Source organism: Equus quagga, chromosome 11 (genome assembly GCF_021613505.1).
Source record: "Equus quagga isolate Etosha38 chromosome 11, UCLA_HA_Equagga_1.0, whole genome shotgun sequence".
NCBI lineage: Eukaryota > Metazoa > Chordata > Mammalia > Perissodactyla > Equidae > Equus > Equus quagga.
Genome location: NC_060277.1, coordinates 58,241,611 through 58,265,460, shown reverse-complemented (window position 1 = coordinate 58,265,460; position 23,850 = coordinate 58,241,611). Strand labels below are relative to the sequence as shown.

Here is a 23,850-nt window from a genome sequence, read left to right as displayed (position 1 = left end):
TGGGTGGAGTGCTTTGGGGTTCCTGAGCTAAGGCCAGATTGTTCAATTCAAACTGAAAGAGTGGGGTTCTGGTAAGCTCCACAGGGATCATATCTAAAGGCACAGGGGGAAGGCCCTGAGAGCTGGAGGAGTCTGTCAGTCACCAGGGCTGTTGGGGAAGTCATATCCGGAACTTAGTTTTGCTGTGGGGGCTGCTATCTAGGGCATGTGCTTGCATGAGGGCTAGTGTCAGCTTAAGGTCCCTGCAGGCTGCTTGGCCACAAAAAATGGATGCAGAGGCAGTAATACCCTGGAGTAACGCAGCTGAATGCTTGACAGTAGCTCATGAACTGGTATAGTAAGTACCTTATGGAAAGGATCCATGATGAGAATAGCTACAATTTAGTTATGAAGACATCTTTAGGTGGACATCAGGGTAGCACAGACAGTTTAAATTCAGATTGACTTATGGATATAGGTATGGAAAATCTGGTTTCTTTTTAGCAGGCAATTTGTTAGCATGTGCATTAGTTTCCTGTTGCTGCTATAACAAATGACCACTTGGTATGCTCCAGGCACAGTGTAAGTCCTTTACTTGCCGAATGCTTTATATTCGTTATCCCATTTAATCCTGAAAAAAGGAAATTGAGGCTCAGAGAGTATAAATGCACTGTCCAAGGTTACAGAGGTTGCAAGTAGAAGAGCCGGTATTTGAATCCAGGTCTGATGGACTCTGAAGTCTATGCTTCTGACTACTGTGCCACGTGGCCTGACAATTCTGAGTGCTGCTTACATCATAATAACTAGCTTACATGTTTCTTTAGACCACGGCTCCTTTCAAAATCCCTAAAACGCAAGCATCTTCCAACCTGCTAGCCTTGGTTACTCGTCATGGGCCTTCTGAAGAGCAATCTAAAGATGAGAATGACCCGCGGGAATGCTCTCATTGTCTCTTAGTGCAAGGAAGTGAGAGGCAGAAGCCTGAGCAGCAGAACAAGGCAGTGTTTGGCAGGTAAAAGATGCCAGTTCCTTCCAGCCTTAAACAAGAAAACTGTGACAGTACATATGTTTTTATTACAAAAACAGCCAGACCAAATTAGCCTAGTAGCTGGTTTATGCCACATGGTTAACGATATGAACTGTATACATTTAGAATCTCTGAAAACCATAGATGCTTCCTGTAACTCTGTAAATAAAGAGCTCTTCCTGAATTTCCTGAACATTCTATTTCTGCCTTTTGTTTATTTTGGTTATTGAAGTTTATCTCTACTTTGAATTGTTTGGTATCTATTTTTGTCTCCTTATTCTCTGACTTCCCATTAACCCTTTTATGACTTGGCTTAAATCACCCTTATTATTTAAATGTCTGGATTTTTTTAAAGTATACTTTTCTATTATTAACATCACTCTTCTTTTTAGATCTGTCAGTACTGGGAAATTATCAGATCAACAAGTAAAGACGCCTTTAGGTGGACATCAAGGGAGCACGGATAGTTTAAATACAGAACGACCAATGGATATAGGTAAGAAAAATCTGGTTTCTTTTTAGGCAGGTAGTTCGTTAGCATGTGTTTTAGTTTCCTATTGCTGCTGTAACAAATGACCACGAACGTGGTGCTTTAAAACAAGACAAATGTGTTATCTTGCAGTTCTGCAGATCAGAAGTCTCACTGGGCTAAAACCAAGGTGTGACAGCATTGCATTCTTTCTGGAGGCTTTAGAGGAGAATGTATTTCCTTGCCTTTTCCACCTTCTAGAGTCTGCCTCATTCCTTGACTCATGGTCCCCTTCCATCTTGAAAACCAGGAATGAAGCAGTCTAGACTCTGACCTTCCTCCTCTCTATTGTACATTTAAAGGAGCTTGTGATTACATTGGACCTGTTGGGTAATCCAGGATAATTTCTTTATTTTAAAATCAGGTGATTAGCAACCCTAGTTCCATCTGCAACTTTAATTCCCTTTTGTCATGCAGCATAGCCTATTCTCAGGTTCCAGGGGTTAGGACATGGATGTCCTTGGCCGAGGGGAAGGGGGCAGAGCGTCATGATTCTACCTATCTGCTCTTTTGACTGTTCATGAACCAGCTGACCCGGATTTCTTCACCTAGTCCCTGTATTTTCATCTTCTTTCTCAGTAGCCCATCAAGACGAGGGCTGGTTCAGTATGTTGATAATCAAGGGCTGGTTCAGCTTGTGAGTTAGAAGGAATTCTGATCGAGATTGTTTTTTATCAGTAGGATAATACTGGTTAGCTTAAATACACATGCTCTTGAGCATTTCTTATATAGCAAGTAGATCCCATAAGGAACCATAGGTCACTGTGATCTGTGGCCCTTTCATAGTTGTTCCAGGGACTGTTAGGTGCCCATAGAAGACTAACATCTAGATTACTTGGACTGCTTGTCAGAAAATAAAAACAAAGAGCAGATTCCAGACACTAACTCAGACTTTTAATAAAATTTTTTTTTTTTTTTTAAAGATTTTATTATTTCCTTTTTCTCCCCAAAGCCCCCCGGTACATAGTTGTATATTCTTCGTTGTGGGTTCTTCTAGTTGTGGTATGTGGGATGCTGCCTCAGCGTGGTCTGACGAGCAGTGCCATGTCCGTGTCCAGGATTCGAACCAACGAAACACTGGGCCGCCTGCAGCGGAGCGCGCGAACTTAACCACTTGGCCACGGGGCCAGCCCCTTTAATAAAATTTTTTGGGAATGGATTCTAGGAATCTATATTTTTAACAAAGTTCCCACATGACTATTATGTACACTTAAATTTGAGAGTCATTATCATAATCTCTCGGTTCTTGTTTTCTCTATAATTTTTTAATTGACTCTCCTGTGAACGTCCAAAGAAGGAAATATCTGGAACAGCAAATATCTTATTGAACATGGTTTCTAATCCAAAGGGAATACTGTAGGACTTACTGTTTTACTCCACTGTCTTCTTACTTGCATGGTTTCTGAAGAGGTCTGATGTAATTCTTACTCTTATTTCTCTAGAGGTGGGATGTTTTTTTCTTTGGCTTCTTTCAAGATTTTTTTTGTCTTTGATTCTCTGCAGTTTGAATATAGCTAGGTGTAGAATTTTTGGTATTCTTCCTGCTTGGTGTTTTCTGAGCTTCCTGGATCTGTGGTTTGGTTCTGTCATTAATTTTGGAAAATTCTCGGTTATTACTACTTCAGTTATTTCTTCTGTTCCTCTCTTTCTTCTCCTTCTGATATTCCCATTATGCATATGTTATACCTTTGTATAAGGTAAGTGTTCCACAGTTCTTGGATATTCTGTTTTTGTTGTTTTTTAATTCTTCTTTCTCTTTGCTTTTCAGTTTTGGAAGTTCCTATTGACATATCTTCAAACTAAGTAATTCTCTTCTCAACCCATGTCTGGTCTACCAATGAGCTCATTAAATGCATTTCATTTCTGTTTCAGTGGTTTTGATTTATAGTATTCCCTTTTGATTCTTTCTTAGAGTTTCCATCTCTCTGCTTGTGTTACCCGTCTGCTCTTACACGTTGTTTACTTTTTCCATTAGAGCCCTTAGCTTATTAATCATAGTTATTTTAAATTTATGGTTGGGTAATTTCAATATCTGTGTTATATTTTAGTCTGGTGGTGATTCTTGCTCTGTCTCTTCAAATTATTTTTAGCTTGGTTTTTAATTTTTTGTTGAAAGCTAGACAGGATGCACTGGATAAAAGAAATTGAGTTAAATACTGTGAGTTTTTTTGTTTATCTGGCTAAGAGGCTGTTTTTAGTGTTTACTGTAGCTGTAGGTGTCAGAGGCTAACCTTTTCTCTGGTGTCCTTGTTTTTGTCTCCCCTTGTTCTCTTTGAGTTTCCCTAGATAGCCTTGTTTAAATAACATCTGAACCTAACTATATTTTCTTCTAAGTGTGTTATAGCTTAGCTCTTACATTTAGTTCTGTGATCTGCTTTGATGAATTCTTGTGGATGATGCAATGTAGGGGTCCAACTTCATTCTTTTGTGTGTGGATGTTCAGTTGTCCCAATACCATTTATTGAAAAGACTATTCTTTCCCCCATTGAATTTTTTTGCCAGTCTTGTAAAAAAATCAGTTGACCATAATATGTTTATTTCTGGACTCTTAATTCTATTTCATTGATCTATATGTCTGTTTTTATGCTGGTACCATACTGCCTTGATTATTGTAGCTTTTTAGTAAGATTTGAAACCAAGAAATGGGAGTCCTCCACTTTTGTTCTTTTACAAGATTGTTTTGGTTATTCTGGGTTCTTAAATTTCCATTATGAATTTTAGCATTCATCTTGTCAGTCTCAGCATATCAGTTATGATTTTGGTAAGTATTTCATTAAATCCATAGATCAATTTGGGGAGTGTTGCCATCTTATTAAATCTCCTGATCTATAAACATGAGATTTCTTTCCATTTATTTAGATTTTCACTCTTTCCTAGTTTTTCCGAATACAAGTTTTCCACTTCTTTTATTAAATTTATTTCTAAGTATTTCATTATTTTTGATGCTATTTTAAATGGAATTGTTTTCTTAATGTCATTTTCAGATTGTTTATTGCCGGGGTATAAGAAATACAGTTGATTTTTATATATTGATCTTGTACCATGCAACCTTGCTGATTTTGTTTATTAGTTCAAATAGTTTTTTAGTGGATTACTTAGGATTTTCTATATACAAGATCATGCCATCTGTGAATAGAGGTGGTTTTAGTTCTTTCTTTCCAATCTGATGCTTTTTATTTCTTTTTTTCCACTCAGTTACCCTGGCTAGAACCTTTGATACAATGTTGAATAGAAGAGGTGAGAGCAGGCATCCTTTTCTTGTTCCTGATCTTAGGGGGAAGCATTCAATCTTTGACTGTTAAGTATGATGTTAGTTGTAGGTTTTTCATAGATGCTCTTTATTAGGTCAGGAAATTCACTTCTATTCCTAGTGTATTGAGTGTTACTTGTTACATTAATTGATTTTTGCGTGTTTAACTTTGCAGTCGAGGGATGAATCTCATCTGCTTATTTTGTATAATCCTTTTTATATGTTGCCAGAATCAGATTGCTAATATTTCTGGGAGATGTTTGCATCTATAGTCATGAGAGTTATTAGTCTATAGTTTTCTTGTGATGTCTTTGTCTGGTTTTGATATCTTGGTAAGACTGGCCTCATAGAGTGAACTGAGAAGTGTTCACGCTTCTTCAGATTTTTGGAAGAGTTTGTGAAGAATTGGTATGTCTAAATGTTTGGTAGAATTGACCTGTCAAGCTGTCTGAGCCTGGGCTTTTTTTTGTGAGAAGGTTTTGATTACTAGTTTACTCTCTTGTTACAGATCTATTCAGATTTTTAAATTCTTCTTGAGTCAATTTCATCGAAGTTATTTCATTTGTTGGCATTTAGCTGTTCATAGTATTCCCTTAAACTCCTTTTTCTTTCTCTAAATTCAGTGGTGATATCCACTCTTTCATTTCTTTTTTCTTTTCTTTTTTTTTTTTAAAGATTGGCACCTGAGCTAACATGCGTTACCAGTCTTTCTTTTTCTTCTTGTTCTTCTCCCCAAAGCCCCCCAGTACATAGTTGTATATTCTAGTTGTAGATCCTTCTGGTTGTGCTGTGTGGGACACTGCCTTAGCATGGCTTGATGAGTGGTGCCATGTCCACACCCAGGATATGAACCAGCAAAATCCTGGGCTGCCGAAGCGGAGTGCACGAACTTAACCGCTCAGCCATGGGGCCAGCCCTCCCATTTCTGATTTTAATATTTGAGTCTTTTCTTTTTCCTTAGTCAGTCTAGCTAAAGGCTTGTGAATTTTGTTCTTTTCAGGGAACCAACTTTTGATTTTGTTGATTTTTCTCTACTTTTCCTATTCTCTATTTCATTCATTATTCCCTTCCTGCTGCTTGCTCTTCTTTTTCTAGTTTGTTAAGGTAGGTTAGTTTCCTGACTTGACATATTTCTTCTTTTTTAATAGATGCATTTAAAGCTATAGATTTCCCTCTAAGCACTGCTTATCTACATGCCATAAGTTTTGGTACATTGTGTTTTCATTTTCATTTATCTTTATTTTCTAATTTTCTTTGTGATTTTGTCTTTGACCACTGGTTATTTGGGAGTGTGTTGTTTAATTTCCACATAATTGTGAGTCCACTGAATGTCCTTCTGTTATTGATTTTAATTTTATTCTCTTTTGGTTGGAGAACATACTTTGCTGAATTTCAGTCATTTAAAATGTATTAAGGATTGTTTTGTGGCCTAAAATATGGTCTTACTGTGCTTGAGAAGAATGTATTCTGGTGCAGTTTGATATAGTGTTCTATAGATGTCTCTTAGGTCTAGTTGGTTTATATTTCCTTGATAGTATTCTGCTTACTTGTTCTATCATTATTGAAAGTAGGGAATTGAATTCTTCAGCTATTATTGTTGAATTGTCTATTACTGCCTTCAGTCTGTCCTTTTGCTTCATGCATTTTGGGATTTTGTTGTTAGGTACATATATAGTTATAATTATTATATCTTTCTGATGAAATGATACTTTTAAAATTATAAAATTTCCTTATTTATAGTAACAAATTTTTGTTTTAAAGTCTATTTTGTCTGATATTAATATAACCTCTATAGCTTTCTTATGGTAGCTATTTGCATCATCTATCATTTCCCATCCTTTTTTTTCAATCTCCGTTTTTTTTTTGGTGAGGAAGATTCGCCCTGAGCTAACATCTGTGCCAGTCTTCCTCTATTTTTTAGTATGTGGGCCACCAGCACACCATGGCTGCTAACAGAGGAGTGTAGGTCCAAACCTGGAAACTGAACCCAGGCTGCTGAAGCAGAGTGCTCTGAACTTGACCACTAGGCCTCTGGGGCTGGCCCAACCTATTTGTATTTTTTAATCTAAAGTATGTCTTCTGTACAAGGCATATGGTTGGGTCTTGTTTATTTAATCTAGTCTAACAATCTCTACCTTTTGATTGGATTGTTTAATCTGTTCACATTTAATGTTATTATTGATGTAGTTGGATTTATATGTGCATTTTACTTTTTGTTTTCTATATATGTTGTCTTTTTTGTTTCTCCATTCTTCCTTTACTGCTTTTGCATTAAGTGAATATTTTCTAGTGTAACTCTTTGTTCCTTTAATGATGTTTTTAATTTTTTAAAGTTATTTGCTTGGTGCTTGCTTACAGTATACATATTAAGTTATAATGTACTTCAGATTTACAGTGAAATGTAAATGCAGTACTCCTGTAAAGCTCTATTCTCTCCCCTTTTTAGTGCTAATATTATTATACATATTCTCTATATGTTAGAAACCCAGTGGCACGTTATTATAATTATTACTTTTATAATTTTGTCTTTTAAAGAAGCTGAGGTAAGAAAGGGAATCAAGTACCTATTTATAGATATATTAACCATTATTTTATTTACCACTTCCTTTTCTCTTAATTTGTTTTTGTGGATTCGAGTTACACCTAGTGTCACTTCCTTATTCCAATACAACTTTGCCCCCACTTGCCTCCTTTGTGCTGTCATTATCAAATATACTACATTTCTGTATCTTTTATAAGCCCAGCAATACAGTTATAAACACATTGTTTTATACAGTTGCTTTTTAAGTCAGTTAAGAGAAGAATGGTTAGGAAATATGCAATTATACTATGTTTTATATTTACATAATTACTTTTATCAGCACTCTTTTCTTCCCCCATGTAGATTGGAATTACCATCTGGGGTCGGTTGCTTTTGGCTTGTTGAACTTTTCTTGGTATTTCCTGTAATAAATTAGGTCTACTAGTAATGAATTCTCTCAGCTTTTGCTTATTTAGGAATGTCTTTATTTTGCCTTCTTTTTTGAAAGAGTTTTGCTTGATATAAGATTCTTGGTTGACAGTTTTTTCTTTCAGCACTTTAAATATGTCATCCCACTGCCTACTAGCCTGATCGTAAGTTAGCCGTTAATCTTACTGGGCTCCTTTGTATGTGAAAAGTCATTTTTGTCTTGCTCTCAAGATTTTCTCTTAGTCTTTGGCTTTTGCTGTTTGACTGTGATGTTTCCGGGTCTGGATCTCTTTGAGTTTCTCTTACTTTGAGTTCGTTGAGCTTCTGGCATGTATAGGTAGATTTAATGGTATCTCACATTTCTCTGAGGCTCTGTTCATTTTGCTTTGTTCTCTGTTCTCTCTCCAGGTTGCATGCATAAACTCTATGGATTTATCTTCAAGTTTATGGAGTCTTTATTTTGCCACTTCAAATCTGCTGTTGAGCTCTGTAGTGAATTTTTCATTTCAGTTACTGTTCTTCTTAACTCTTAATATTCCCATCTGGTTCTTTTTTATAATTTTTTTCTTTATTGATATTTTGTATTTAATTAGACTTTGTCACCATGCTTTCCTTTACTTCTTCAAGTATGGTTTCCTTTAGTTATTTGAACATGTTTAAAATAGTTGCTTTGAGGTCTAGGTCTTTGCTAATGTTGACATTTGAGCCCTCTCAAGGGCAGTTTCTGTTGCCTGCTTTTCTTTCTGTGTATGGCCACTCTTTACTTTTTATTTGCATGTGTCATAAATTTTTGATGGAAGTGGGACAAGTATGTATGTAAGAATGTAGATATGTAATATTTTTGTAGCAATTCTGGATGCTGATCCCTCTTGTTCCCTAACCCTTGGCTTGTTGTTTTTGACTTATTGGTTTGGTCTTGGCTGGACTATTTCACTGGTGGCTATTTGCGCTGTAATGTGAAGCTTCTACTCATTCCTCAGTGGGCACAGGCTAGGGCATGTGTCCAGTTACCCTGGGATGACAGTGGTTTTAACAGGACTCTCTTTGACTCTTTCTCTGACCTCTCAGGCTCTCTGCCTCTATTGGTATCACACCTGGCTGGTCTCTTCCACTAATTGCCAGCTGATTGCTCTATCGTTTTTGACAATAAATTATTGAGGCAAAAATTGTTCCACAGTCTTGTCTAATTAAATTCTGTCCCTTTTGCAGAAGTAGTCTTTGAAGCCAGTCTTCTTTGAGCCTGATCTGGTATTCATAGTAGGGCTCTTCTTTTTTTTTTTTTTTTTTTTTTTAACATTTTTTTTATTGAGTTAATGATAGATTACAATCCTGTGAAATTTCAGTTGTACATTAATGTTTGTCATTCGTGTTGTAGGTGCACCACTTCACCCTTTGTGCCCACCCCCCACCCCACCTTTCCCCTGGTATCCACTAAACTGTTCTTAGTTCATAATTTTAAATTCCTCATATGAGTGGAGTCATACACAGATTATCCTTCTCTAGCTGGCTTATTTCACTTAACATAATTCCCTCAAGGGCCATCCATGTTATTGCAAATGGAATGATTTTGTTCTGTTTTGCAGCTGAGTAGTATTCCATTGTATATATGTACCACATCTTCTTTATCCATTTGTCTGTTGATGGCCACTTAGATTGCTTCCATGTCTTGGCTATTGTAAATAATGCTGCAATGAACATTGGGGTGCATAGGACTTTTGGGATTGCTGACTTCAAGCTCTTTGGATAAATACCCAGTAGTGGGATGGCTGGATCGTATGGTAGTTCTATTTTTAATTTTTTGAGGAATCTCCATACTGTTTTCCATAGTGGCTGCACCAGTTTGCATTCCCACCAGCAGTGTATGAGGGTTCCTTTTTCTCCACAACCTCTCCAACATTTGTTACTATTAGTTTTAGATATTTTTGTCATTCTAATGGGTGTAAGGTGATATCTTAGTGTAGTTTTGATTTGCATTTCCCTGATGATCAGCGATGATGAGCATCTTTTCGTGTGCCCATTGGCCATCCGTATATCTTCTTTGGAGAAATGTCTGTTCATGTCTCCAGCCCATTTTTTGATTGGGTTGTTTGATTTTTTGTTGTTGAGTTGTGAGAGTTCTTCATATATTATGGATATTAAGCCTTTGTCAGATATATGACTTGCAAATATTTTTTCCCAGTTAGTGGGTTGTTTTTTTGTTTAAATCCTGTTTTCCTTTGCTTTGAAGAAGCTCTTTAGTCTGATGAAGTCCCATTTGTTTATTCTTTCTATTGTTTCCCTGCTCTGAGAGGGCATAGTATCCGAAAAGATCCTTGTAATACTGATGTCAAAGAGTGTACTGCCTACGTTTTCTTCCAGAAGCCTTATGGTTTCAGGTCTCACCTTTAGGTCTTTGATCCATTTTGAGTTTATTTTGGTGAATGGTGAAAAAGAATGGTCAATCTTCATTCTTTTACATGTGGCTTTCCAGTTTTCCCAGCACCATTTTTGAAAAGACTTTCTTTTCTCCATTGTATGCCCTCAGCTCCTTTGTCAAAGATAAGCTGTCCATAGATGTGTGGTTTTATTTCTGGGCTTTCAATTTTCCATTGATCTGTGCACATAGTAGGGCTCTTCTTAGCTGTCTCTTTCCCTGGTTCTCTCTTTTAAACTTCTGGATGGTCTCTTTGTAGCTTGTTGCTCTCTTGGAACTAACAGCCTCCTCTTACTTGCTTGCCACCAAAATCTTCATTGTTTTTGACAATGCCCTTAGGCGTGAACTTCCCCATGATCTGCTTCAAATAAGGTCAGTTGCCTTGGAGGGAGTTTTAGAATTCTCTGTTCTCTGCCTCCTCCACCCCCTGGGGAAATCCTGTGCACTGTTAAGCTAGAGCTGGGCATGAGAATAGTGGCCCATTTTTCTTAGAGTGACACCCCTGCTTTGTGAGCTAGGTGCTGGATAGGTTGGAAGCCTCTGGTCTTCATGGCTTGTCTCTACTGGCATGGAACCTCTGCCAGACAAGTGAACTGGTATGAGAGCAACAAGAGCCCTAGTATTTGATCTGCTGGCTTAGGTTAGAACTTCCACCTACAGTTCTTAGTGAGATGTAGTAGATATTCTTGAATAAATGTTTCATTTCCTGTATGGCCTCAGGACAATTTCCAGAGACTTTAAATGGTTTTTTTAAAAAATAATTGTCACCAGTTATGGTTGTTTCACTGGGGAGCAGGTCTGCAGTGCTCCCCATACCTCACACTGCTATTCTGGAAGTCATTCTTCTTCCATGTACCTTTTACCAAAAGTCACTAAGTTACTAGGAATTAGGATAATTTTTCAAAACAGCTTGCCTAAATGACCGTATTACGTCTCATTCTCCTTTAGAAGTAAATTTAAATTTTTTAGAGCTTATAAATTCTATGTGAATATGTGTTATAATTTAAGGCCAAGTTTATGGATGTGAAACCAGGTGTTTTTCTTAAAGAATGTTAAGGCATAAAGTACATCTTTGATTACTTTTATTGTCTTTTTCCTTTCTGTTTTCCTCATGAACTTTATCATCATCATTTGAAATTATAAATTTCTCTTTCTAATCTTGAAGTTTCAGTTTCTGAAAATAAAAACTGTTGATAGTAAGAAAAACATTTAAGACCGTAGGGAAAAAATAGAGTCATTGTCTCTTAAAATATACCCATGAACATCTTTAAATACTTTTATGCTAATAATTTTACTAGTACTTTACTAATACTTTTACTACTTTTACTAATGCTATACTTTTATGCTAATACTAAAATAAAATCATAAAGATATTACATTAAATAAAGAGAATATCTGTGTCACTTTATACATCTTGTGCAACAATGGGTACTATTTAATTAATTCCCACTTACTGTTCGCTTGCTCACTAGAAGATTTTTTATGAACTCTCTCTTCTGCTGTTAATTAGATGCTTTGAGTTTGTTATACTCTGTTGCACATAACATGGACACTGAGAGGCAATTTTTTCTATATCTGATTCAGTGGCTCTTCTTTTAAATTTATGGTTTGTGTTATTAACTCCTACCTCCATTCTGTAGTCTCAGAAATGGAATGTTTTTCAGATGCTTGATGTGAAAAAGCTTTGGACAGCTTTTATTGATTCAACCTGGAGGGGTAGATGGGGGTTTTTACATTCTCTTCATCCTGCCCAGCCTCAGCCTGTTGGGCCCTTGTGACGTTTTTCCCACCTCCTTTTCTTCCTGATAGATATAGAGTGCAATTCGAAGGAGTGTGTGTACTGGACTCTTTCTAAAGCTCTATTGCCGTGGTAACTGCTCATCTCCCTTCAGCTTTACCTCACATTTTTATTCCCAGTTCTTGGTTTCCACTTTTTCAAATTATCCTCAACAGATGTGACTGCAGTTTGTGTATTTTAGGAGTATACAGAAATAACTCTAAATACTAGGCTTTGGTGTCAAGAAGGTTCACAACTATGAAGAGAGTACTATAAAATATTTTTTATGGAGATCTGTGTTGAATTTTCTGATTTTTAAGAGTAATAAATGCTTATTGTAAAAAAAAGAAACCGACCCTAATATAAAAGTGAAGGTCTCGGTATAATCCCACCCTCACATATAAGCACTATCAAAGTAATGAAGCATTTTGTGAACTTTTTGTTGCAGCCCCTGCAGGAGCCTGTGGTGTTGTACTGGCACCTCCTGTAGGAACAGCAGCAAGTTCCAGGGCTGTCCTCTTCACTGTAGGATCTCCTCCACACAGTGCCACTGCCCCCACTTGTACCCACATGGTCCTTCGAACTAGAACAACGTCAGGTGAGGAATTGTCTTATGACAGCCTTTGGCTAGTGTTTGGAGTGTAGCGTTCTGATAATGACTTGATGTAACTTAGACGAGTCACTTAACCTCTCTGGATTTCAGTTTCTTTACCGATGATGTGGATGTGACTATTTTCTTTACCTTAATGGGTTATAAGGAGTAAATGAGGCAATATTTGTGGGTGAAAAAAACTTTATAAAAGTACTACATTGTATATTTATAATAATGTATAATATTATAGCATTATAATGTCAATGTGACTTCTCCATGATGAAGTAGCTATGCATATATGGTGTGCACAGCCAGTAAATTTTTTGAAAATGGTAGGTGGTTATTTATCTTTGTTTTGTTTTATAAGAAACCTAAGTTTTAACTTTTTTTGTACTTTGGGTTTCAGTCTTTGCACTTAATCCTGTATATATTTAGACAGGCTAATAGATTGATTTTATCATCCATACTCTATAAGTAGGTTTCTAACACCAAAAATTAAGAAAGTATTTAGATTAGACTTGAAATAAGTCTAATTTGACATCATCTTATATATTGTAGCTTGTGTCCTTTAAATCCTCTTATGCTAAATAAGTCATTAATCAAGATATGTGTAGATTAATAAGTAAAGAGTATAAATAGATAATAAGACAGGAAGTAGAGCTAATAATCTTGTTTTTAAGATTATTAAAAGTATTAATAAGAAAATACCGTTTTAAGCAAGTAACATTTTATACCTGTTAACTAAGCTATCATTAAAAATATATAATGCCCAGTGTTGTTGAGGTTTAGTGAGATCTGTGTGCTTACTCATGGCTACTTTAGAAAGTAGTGTAGCAGCTCTTACAAAGACCTATAAAAATGTGTATAATATTTAATCTATGGTAATCCCATTCCTGTTTATGATACCACTTGGAGTATTTATCACAGATCATTCAAACAAAGGAAAACTTTGGATTTCATTACAGTATTATTTCTGATATAAAAAATCAGAAATAGTATACATGCCTCCAGATAAACATTACATGTATAAATTTAGTGAACTACTAGGCATCCGTTGAATTTTATAATTATGAATACTGTGAAGCAATGGGGAGAAACATATGCTATAAATTCGTTTAAAATAGAATGTTTAAAACTAGCTATGATGTCTATAAAATAAACATATAGAAAGAAATAAAAGTGAACATGGAAAAATAAAACCTGTCCATATGCTCAAATGGGGGTCAGTGACTGTTCTTTGAACATTTCCTTTGTTTCTTTGATAGTAGGAGTGGGCACCAAAGTCCTTAACTCTGTGCACTCACCCGGGCATGGTGCTGCCTGTCCTGTTTCCTTGCAGTGGGCTCCAGCAGCTCCGGAGGTTCCCTGTGCTCTGCAAGTGGCCGTGTGTGTGTGGGTTCCCCGCCTGGGCCATGCCCAGGGTCTTCCCCTCCAGGAGCAGAGATAGCTCCCAGCCTGAGATACATGCCTTATGGTGCTTCACCCCCTAGCCTAGAGGGGCTCATCACCTTTGAAGCCCCGGAACTGCCAGAGGAGACACTGATGGAGGTAGCGAATGACCACTGTGACATGTCATTGTAATACTGATACCCTAAGAGAAAGTTCTAGTGATGGTGAGAGAGCAAAATACTATTGAAAGTTCTGAGGTTTTTTCCTTGCTTTTCTTACCTTTTCTTTTCTATTTGAAAAACTTCGCTGATATATTTTCAGAATAATGTTGACATTGCCTTTCTTATCTTTCCTTCTATTTGAAAAACTTTGCTGATGTATTTTCAGAATAATGTTGACATTGACACTCATCCATAACAAGCTTTGGTTGATAGGAAGTGACATACAGAGATTTTGGGTTCTTAATTTTTTTGTCTGAAGTTTATGTACTACTTATTGGACTTGTAATGCATAATCTTTGTCTTAAAACCATAACTTTTTATTCTCAAAGCTTGCTTTTCTTCATAAGATACAAATAATACACTTAAACTTAGGTTTAAAAAAATAGTAAGCCGTAGTGCCATGTTAGTCACTAACATTGAGAAAGAAACCTGCCAAGCAGACTAGATGCTCACATTTGTAGACCAGTACCTTCCCTCCATGGAGCTGGTTCTGCAAGGAAAAACACATTATAATCTGAAGCATACTGAGCGCAAATCCAGAACAGGAGAAGTTAATTTTATGATTCCAAAGGCTCTGCCAGCTCAGTTCCTCTATCTTGACTCTAGGACAGCATTCAGTGGATTACATTGTATCCTCAGTCCCTGAGTACAATGCTAACTTAGCCTACATTTTAAATTAAAATGATCAATTCTCCAGACCAACTAAAGAACAAATTCTCTCTCCATGCTGGACCTCTAACATTCTATTTTGTGTGAATGAGGAATATTTCACATAAAATTTATAAAATATTGCATGCAAAATTTTAGTAGTCATTTTGTAGTAAGTTTAGTAGCAATTTTGAAAATATGTGTAATCCAATTTAAGATTGGAAAAACAATCTTGAGAGTTTTTTCAATCTGCATCAAATTAGACGTAAATTATATTCCACTATGTGTTCTGGTGCATTGGAACATACAGGCCAATATTGTGTCATTGAACAGAGAGCTTTCAAAAGTCTCTAGGAATATGATTCTCATACTTTTTTTCTTTTTTTTAAAATTCAAACATGTTTTATTTATTTATTTATTATTTTTATTTTTTTGAGGAAGATTAGCCCTGAGCTAACATCTGCTGCCAATCCTCGTCTTTTTGCTGAGGAAGACTGACCCTGAGCTAACATCCATGCCCATCTTCCTCCACTTTATATGTGGGACGCCTGCCACAGTATGGCGTGCCAAATGATGCCGTGTCTGCACTGGGATCCAAACTGGCAAACCCCTGGCTGCCGAAGCGGAGCATGCACACTTAACTGCTGCACTACCGGGCCGGCCCTCTCATCCTTTTTTAACCATGAAAGGGGAATGAGAAACTTAGTCTTATTTAAGATTTCAAAATACGTTTATAGGGGCCGGCCCCATGGCCAAGTGGTTAAGTTCGCACACTCCGCTTCAGCTGCCCAGTGTTTTGCTGGTTCGGATCCTGGGCGCGGACATGGCACTGCTCATCAAGCCATGCTGAGGTGGCATCCCACATGCCACAACTAGAAGGACCCACAACTAAAAATATACAACAAGGTACCAGGGCACTTTGGGGAGAAGAAAGAAAAATAAAATCTTAAAAAAAAAGTTTGTAGCTAAAAACAAATCTCAGTATTAATTTTAGAATACCCGTTTTTAATGCATACTATTTTGTCTGTCTGTACTCCCTCTTTAACTGAAAAGATCACAGAAGTTTTGGTGTTAGGAATCATTGTTAACTGAAAAACCAGCAGAAACTAAAATAAAGCATCTCTGAAATTGTAACTCAGTGGAATTCACTAAACAAGAAGTATGGTTTAGTGTGCAGAATATCCTTATAATCTTGGTATCTATTCTGTCATGTTTTTGTCTCATGTATGTTGGTTTACTTATTCCGTACTTGATTTGTTTCTGGTAAAAGCACAGTGACTTCATATCTTTGAAGCTTAATTTTGTGGGTGCTCTCATACACACAAACACATGCACATGCCTACGTTTGGTTTCATTTGTGTTTATTTTCTCACTAGTTTTCTGGAATTAAAAAATCTCAATCTCCTTTGATCATTCTGATATTCATAAGTATCGAAAAACATTAGCAGTGGCCATGGTTTATATGCAGAAATGAGTATGCATCTCTTCTTAACCTGGAAGTTTCTAAGACAAATTGGCTTTGCCACAGCGAGAACACACAGACACCTTACGCCACCTGAATGTGATGTTGATGTTCACTGAGTGTGTGCTGGACCTGACAGCTGTGCGGGGAGGGAACCCAGAGCTGTGCACATCCGCTGTCTCCTTGTACCAGATTCAGGAGAGTGTGGTTGTGGACCAGATCAGCCAACTGAGCAAAGACTGGGGGTAGGTGCCCCTTTGTCATTCGTTTCCAGATTCTTCCTGCCTTCTGTAAATTCATGTCTGAGTTAGAGGCCTTGTCATCCACTGGAGATCATATCTCATTATTAAAAGCTTCAAGGGAGTCCATGGTGTTCCATTGTGCTAGATTTCACTGTATGAGCCAAGACTTAGAGATTCTTCAACCTTAGCATTGCCTTTTCCCTGTAATTTATACTGTTGGAGATACTTGACAATAGAGAGATTGTATTGATTTTTATCTCAGTGTATCTGTTGTATTCAAAATATACATGTCTTTTTACATGCCAAACCTTCTCCCTTCAGGAGTTATTTGTGCATTAAAAATATCAAGGATAATGATATTCCCTTAGATAAGGCTATTTTAATGGTGACCTGATGTGTAGAGAGCCGAGTCTGGCATAATGGTTCACAGGATAACACTCAGCTTGCTGTCTTCTGGGTGCAGGCGAGTGGAGCAGCTGGTGTTATACATGAAAGCAGCACAGCTGCTGGCAGCATCTCTGCATCTCGCCAAAGCCCAGATCAAGTCCGGGAAACTGAGCCCATCCACAGCTGTGAAACAAGGTGAGGGTGGAGCGTGACAACACGCGACTCCTGGGGTGCTGGAGCTGCCCCTTTCCCCATTACACTAAGAAAGAAAATTTTTGATGAGGAATCACTGTGTTATTAAATATTCTTAAATGAGAAAAGATGCTGGCTTTTCTGGTTTTTGTTTTTGCCATTTAGTTGATATAGAGAGCAGTCCAGAAGTGCTTTTATTCTCAATCTTTTCATAACTGAAAGAGAGGACATATGAAACAATCTGATTTCCAGTCATAGTTTTCAGTGATCATTTAGGGTCACATTCTTTAAATCAGTAGGAAAGGTGCGTGTCACTGTGACTTTATTTCTGGAGGAAAATTAAAATTCTCATCTCAACTTTTTTCAGTTGTCAAAAATCTGAATGAACGATATAAATTCTGCATCACCATGTGCAAGAAGCTTACAGAAAAGCTGAATCGTTTCTTCTCTGACAAACAGAGATTTATTGATGAAATCAACAGCGTGACTGCAGAGAAACTCATCTATAATTGTGCTGTAGAAATGGTAACCCTTTTTAAGGTTTTGATAGCACTACTTTAAGGTTCTATAGTACTACTTATCTTTAAGAATATCCTTTGAATTGAATCCCTACTTGACATTATCTATCCTTTTAAAAAGAGTTCATGCCCTACCGCTCCCAAGTCCCAAGTATTGTGATTACCTCTTACTAAAGGAGTAATTGGACTTAGTTAACATTTAAGTGCACATTAAGTAACATTGGTTACATTTCGTAAAATATTATATCTCTTAAAAATTGCTAAATTAGGTGTGATTAATCTTTTCATAGTTTGCATCTAAAAGCTTTAGCTAAATCTCTTTCTGCATTTTCTACTATTTGAGAAATTTTGGCTTGATAAAACATTAGAAAAAATACTGCCCTGTTAACCACAAAAATTCATGTGCTCAGATTCTGCTTACTGACTTTATTTAAATATAGACACAAAGTAAAATCTACTCTTCCAATTATCTAGTTGTATGTTTGGAAATAATTTTTCTGTCTCATGGGGAAAAAATTCCTCTGAAGTATAGATGAAATTAGGGACTGTTAAAGAAGTATTAAGTGGGGGAAAAATTTATTATTGGCCAACTTTATTTTTACCACATTAACATCATAAACTTCCTTCCTCCCCTCAAAATTTGTCTACTTTGAATTGTACTGTTATATTACACCCTTAGTCTTATTTTGAAAGCCGTTATAATAAAAAGTTATGTGAAAACAACTTTGGAATATAAACTATTGATAAGAATAGTACACAGTATTTTACTACAAACTATTGACGTGAATAATATGCATTGTATCACTGTGTACCGAATTACGGCTTCATATGATAAATTTTTTTTTTAGAAATTTGTGCCAGGAAAAATGCCCTCTCGTAAGGAATTAGGATGCGTCTTTCTTTTCTGACGATGGAGCCATGTAACTTCAATAAGTTCCCCCTTTTGCTCTGGCTGCTTAGGGTGAGGAGGAAAAATTTTTCTTCTACCCTTCTAGATTCTTCTGGCTGGTCTAAGAATTAAACAACATGAGACAGATTAACAGGAGAAAATCAAATTTAATTCTTACGTACAAGGGCTCCATAAGAATATGAGACCCAAAGAAGTGACCAAAGCAGGCAGCTTTTATACCTTTTAGACAAGCAATAAATATGTGAAGATGTGACGAGACAGGGAGACTTAGGCTTGGGCGCTAATTAGCGAAGAGACTAAGCAGTTTGTTACACAGCCTTGTCGGCCTTGCATTCCCTGTCTCTGATGATACGGATGTCTCTCTACCTCCTGGTGCAGAGAGGGTACCTTCACATGGGAGATCTATTTCCTGCTTCCAGGGGGATAAAGGAGGGTCAGAGTGGCCTTGCACTGGCTGTTTTTTAAGTAACTTTAATTCAAAATAATCAATGTGCTGAAGTGGCATATTTCAGGGCAGCCTGCCCTGAACCCCATTGTAAGCATGCTTAGAGATATTAACACTTATGTTATTTATTTCTCCTTCCTTTTCTCCTTCTCTTCCTCCTGGCTCTGATGTTCTGTGTCCATTTTATTTATCTTATTGTAGGTGGCTTCAAATTATTTTTTCCAAGAGACAGAGCATATTGACAAGTAAATTAGGATACTGGATTATTGACAGTCCCTAGCATTTAATGATTAAAGAGAAAATTAGAAAGCTATTGGGAAAACTCCTGAAATACTGATAACCCTGTGAATAATACTGCTGTCCCCTCTTTCTGGAAAGCCCCATCCACCTTTTCCATCACCTAGATAGCTCCTATTTTTTCTTTAGGACTTGGCCTAAGCATCACTTTTGGAGGCTTTCCCTAATCTTCTTTTCCTTCCATAGTGGGGTTAGTTGCACCTCTTGTGTATTCTGTACCATCTCGGGTTTCCTCCTATAATGCCATGTATCCCTTGGAATTTGAATGGCATGTTTTGCAGGCCTGTATCTCCCTCCAGACTGTGAGCGTTCCTTCATTGTATGCTCAGCACCTGGAACTCAGTAGGTGCTCAGTCACTATCTCTGAATGAATGAATGACTACAGCAGAAAATCCTTTGACTAAAAGAAGAGGCTGATAAGTGGCTTTTAACATTACTTAATTATTTTACTGTAACAAAATCTACTTTAATGAAATGCTCTAGTGTGCTCTAGTTACTCCAGTGTAAAAGTATATGTTTAAGACGAGGTTTTTAGTGAAGTCATAGAAGAGCCAATTCAGAAGTAAGTTTTATGAGTCATGAATCTCTGAGTATGAAAAGGCTGTTTAAACACAGAATAACTGTTGTCAGGAAGCTCCTTCTTTATATCACTCATCTGATGAATCTTCAATTTTTATATAGTTCAGTGGATTATATCATTTTGTCAAAGTGTGTTAATTTTGGATAGATTCCATTTAAAGCTGTATTGACCAAATGGATTTGTTTTTTCTTGGAAAAGTTGAGAATCTTCTCATTTTTGTTGACTGGCTCCAGGTTCAGTCTGCAGCCCTGGATGAGATGTTTCAGCAGACTGAAGATATTGTTTATCGCTACCATAAAGCAGCCCTTCTTTTGGAAGGCCTAACTAAGATTCTCCAGGACCCTGCAGATATTGAAAATGTACATAAATGTAAGTTGACGTACCAATAAACCAAGTGTGTTTATTGATTGCAGTCTAGTTGTCTCCTACAGGTAGAGTAGGAAGAGCCTGGAGTTGGGAATCATACTGCCTGGGTTTGAATCTTGGATTTCCAACCTTGGGCAAATCACTTACCCTTTCTTTGGTCTCAGTTTCTTCTTCTAAAAGATGAGGGAACAATGCCTGACTTGCATAGTTGTAGTGAGAATTAGAATGCTGGTAAAGTGCTGATGGCTTTTGTCATCAGTCTTTAGATTTCTACACTGTGTTACTGTGGTGGTGGGTGTGTGTTCGTGTATGTAGAGAACTTTGTTATTAAATAACAATAAATGCAACTATTTTAAGCTTCATGGGCTTAGTGACTGAAGAATCCTATGAAGAGCCTAGGTACTTCAGATTTGAGGTAGACTGCAGAGTGGAGATTGATAGCGTACCAGGATAATATTATTACTTATCACATAGAAGCCCAGTGATAGGATTTTTGAGGAGGAGGTGGTGGACTCCATGGAGTATATGTGGTCATACCACATTTTGAAGAGCCACATGGGGATGGTAGGTCTCAAATTATTTGCAATTGTGAGCAAGCTAGCTGTTGAAATCTAAATGTTCTTTATTTGACTTGCTAATCTAAATTTTACTACTGTGCAGCACTAAGCTAGAAATCATATCTAAACAATTACCAGGCAGAAAGAAGAGGAATATTCAGACCTGTTAACTCTGGGGCAAAGATAGAACAGAGATGAGGATGTAGGTAGAGAAATAGTGATGTTTTAAAATTAGTTCTTCTTTCCTTGGTTTAAAAAATATAATGGTTTTTATTATGAATTTAATTTTTTTATTTCCAGATAAATCTAGTATTGAAAGAAGATTGTCGGCACTCTGCTATAGCGCCTCGGCCATGTGAGCGGCAGCAGGCTTGTCCGCAGACCAGTGGTGGGATGTGAAGGGATGCGTCTGCGAGTATAGCTTGGATTCGGTTGCCCCATCCCCAGGAAACTGTAGTTTCTTACCTGGTGATTACCAAAGAGCAAGCAGTCATTTCAAAAAGGAAAAACAATTCAAAAACTACATATTTGTAGGAAATCTGCCTTATCAGAGATGCTACCCCTTCCCTTTCTTTGTAGCGGCAGAAGCAAGAGTATTCCACTTGGCTCTCACTTTGAACTTGGTAAATAAATGTACGTTAGAACTAGAATTATCAGTACAGTTATGCTTAAGGATAATTAAGAATGAAACAAAGTGAGTGGCTCTTCACTCAGTTCACCAGAGCAATGTGTGAAATTCCACATGTTTACTGAGGGATAAAAGTGAAAAAACCTACATCTCATCCAGGCAGTTTGATACGTGGGTAAGTTTGTCTAAATCTGAGCACGCGTCCTTAACCAGCTCAGGAAGAGATAGCTTAAGAAGCAGCGAAAGATGGCTCTTGGAAGAAATTGTGAAATCTTCAATTTGATCTAATATGGACACACGTTAATCTTCCAGAATCTTTCATATTGCACTAATTTATTAAAACAACTGTGTATTGGATTTTACAGTTTGAAACTAACTGAGGCACAATAGACTTGTTTAAAATATTTTACTTGGTTATATACACATCCCCTTTCCAGAATTCACATGTAATCTGTATGGACTTTTCTCTGGTAAAAGCTTGTGTTCATGTGAACCTTCGAATTTTTTTGACCTATTCATCTACACCTGCAAATCTGCTAAGTGATGTTTTTGAGTTGCTGGTGGTTTGCTTTTGGTTGCATTTTTTGTGCATGTAGAATGTGCATTGATGCTGTGACCTCTAGGTTTATTTGGGCAGTAGTAGAAAAAATACCAATCAAGAGAGTCTCTCAAGAATTGTATAGGGCCAAAACAAAGCTGGTGATCTAAAAGGCTTGTTGGTGATGTGAAGTTTCTACATGAGGTTAGTGAAAAATCAAGTTTGTTTTCTCTTAGGAAAGCGGGCAGCTCTCTTCAGCCTACTGTGTATTTTTTAGGTTGATCCTGACAGTTCACCCAATAGCTAGTCATGGAGAATGCAGGCAGTTAACACCCCTCCAGGAATGGTTCCTCCATTGTATATTGTTTGATTTTTTTTTTTTTTTTTTTTTACTTATCTGCTTGAATACTTGAATAAACCATTCTCCAGTTTTAATCTTTTTATTTTAATCCTTTTAGGTAATATAATCTGAACTCTGACAAATTGCACAGAAGCTCTTTGGCATTAATCTAATTTTAGTGTACTGATTAAAACAAACAAAAACATGGTTTTCCTTTACTTTGACGAAGTAATGTAATTTTTACCTTATTTATCTCTATGAAATTCCAGCAATTAATTTGAACATTTATTTATATGATGTTTGTATTTTTAGGTCTTTAATACAGTGTTTCTACCTCTCATTTGTAACTGCATGCATTATTCTTGAAACTAGGTAAAACTCACTGAATTGTTGTGTAATAACCTTTTTATTATTGCCTGTACAGATATATATTAAGGTAAAATAAAACTGACAAAGTGTTTCTAGGGTAATACTGGGTCCGTATTACGTGGCTTATTAGGCCAGGTCCTTCCTCAGTGAGTTTGGAGGCTTGGTCATTAATATTCTTTGTCCTGCTCCAGATTTCAGGTTCTCGGTGACTGTCACACAGGCTGCCAGGAATGTAGACTAGTGAGGGTTCCTGCCCCTCCCTCAGAGTTCGAAGCACTGTTGTTAGTGATACTCTATTTTGTATAGTTTTTTTTTTGAGTCTACAGGGCAATTTTCTTTATTTTCTCTCAGATATCACCCATGTTATCTCAATGGATCCTTTAAGTGGGTGGGTTGATTCTGACCCTTCCTCCCCTTCCATTTTTTTTTAAACACAGGATGAAACAGGTTCATAGAGAGTAAGTGATTGGTCTGAAGTCAGGTAACTGGGGAAGTGGTTAAGCCATGCTTTGTGACTTCCAAGTTCATTCTTCCTCTTGTGTAATAAAGGTCTGTGGTAGATAGTGTGTGTGAAACCGAGAAGTCTGAACAGCAGAGGAGAACAAACTGTAAATTCATGAATAATGATTCTGATTATACTTCCGTTATCAAGGCCAATTGTTTTAAGAGATTTTGCCTTGATTATAGCAATAATAAACAAACGCTTTATGTTTCCATGAGTATTTTTTAATTTCGTATCATGTATTTCATAAAATAGAAGTGAGCCAGTCCACACAGGCGTGAGTTGACACTTACATTCAAGCCATAACTTGGAACGTTATTGACCATATGCATCTCAGTAGAGGAGTAATCAGTGGATTTGCTCAGTGGCTGTTCCTGCTGTAAGGATTTGCTGTGCCGTGCTCTGTGCTGAATCTGATGCCTCCCACAGTCCCATGCTCCCTTCTCCCGGCCATGAGGAATACTAGAGAGCGATTATTCTGCCCCTCCTGGAGTCGTGAGAGGAGCTAGGAGAGTTTATTGCCTCAATCTCCACAGTGTAATAAGGAGGAAGTTGAGTTGGACACAGTGGACCTGAGGCCATTGACTCAGTACCTGAAAAAATCCTTGAGGTGATAGAAGTCATTTGAGCACAGGCCTTGGGGCAAGACTTCCACTTTTAATGGAAGCTCCCTCCTTGTAGTTTCCATCATCAGTCTTAAATTCTTTCTGGAACAAAGCCAAATCATATTGCTCTAGGAAGA

General features: G+C 37.1%; 1 protein-coding gene across 4 annotated transcripts in view; it reads left to right on the top strand.

Annotated features, from left to right (window-relative positions):
- Positions 1–23,320, top strand: part of ULK2 (unc-51 like autophagy activating kinase 2) — an 84,793-nt gene extending 61,473 nt beyond the window's left edge. For 2 of the 4 annotated variants that reach the window (XM_046674546.1, XM_046674547.1), the window contains 9 exons: positions 804–991; positions 1,399–1,502; positions 12,374–12,523; positions 13,857–14,065; positions 16,304–16,482; positions 16,943–17,061; positions 17,426–17,583; positions 20,042–20,177; positions 21,032–23,320. In XM_046674546.1, the coding sequence (XP_046530502.1) occupies positions 804–991; positions 1,399–1,502; positions 12,374–12,523; positions 13,857–14,065; positions 16,304–16,482; positions 16,943–17,061; positions 17,426–17,583; positions 20,042–20,177; positions 21,032–21,090 (1,302 nt within the window). In that variant the 3' untranslated portion in view covers positions 21,091–23,320. The other 2 variants (XM_046674549.1, XM_046674548.1) reach the window with 2 other exon arrangements.
- The last annotated feature ends 530 nt before the right edge of the window (positions 23,321–23,850 follow it).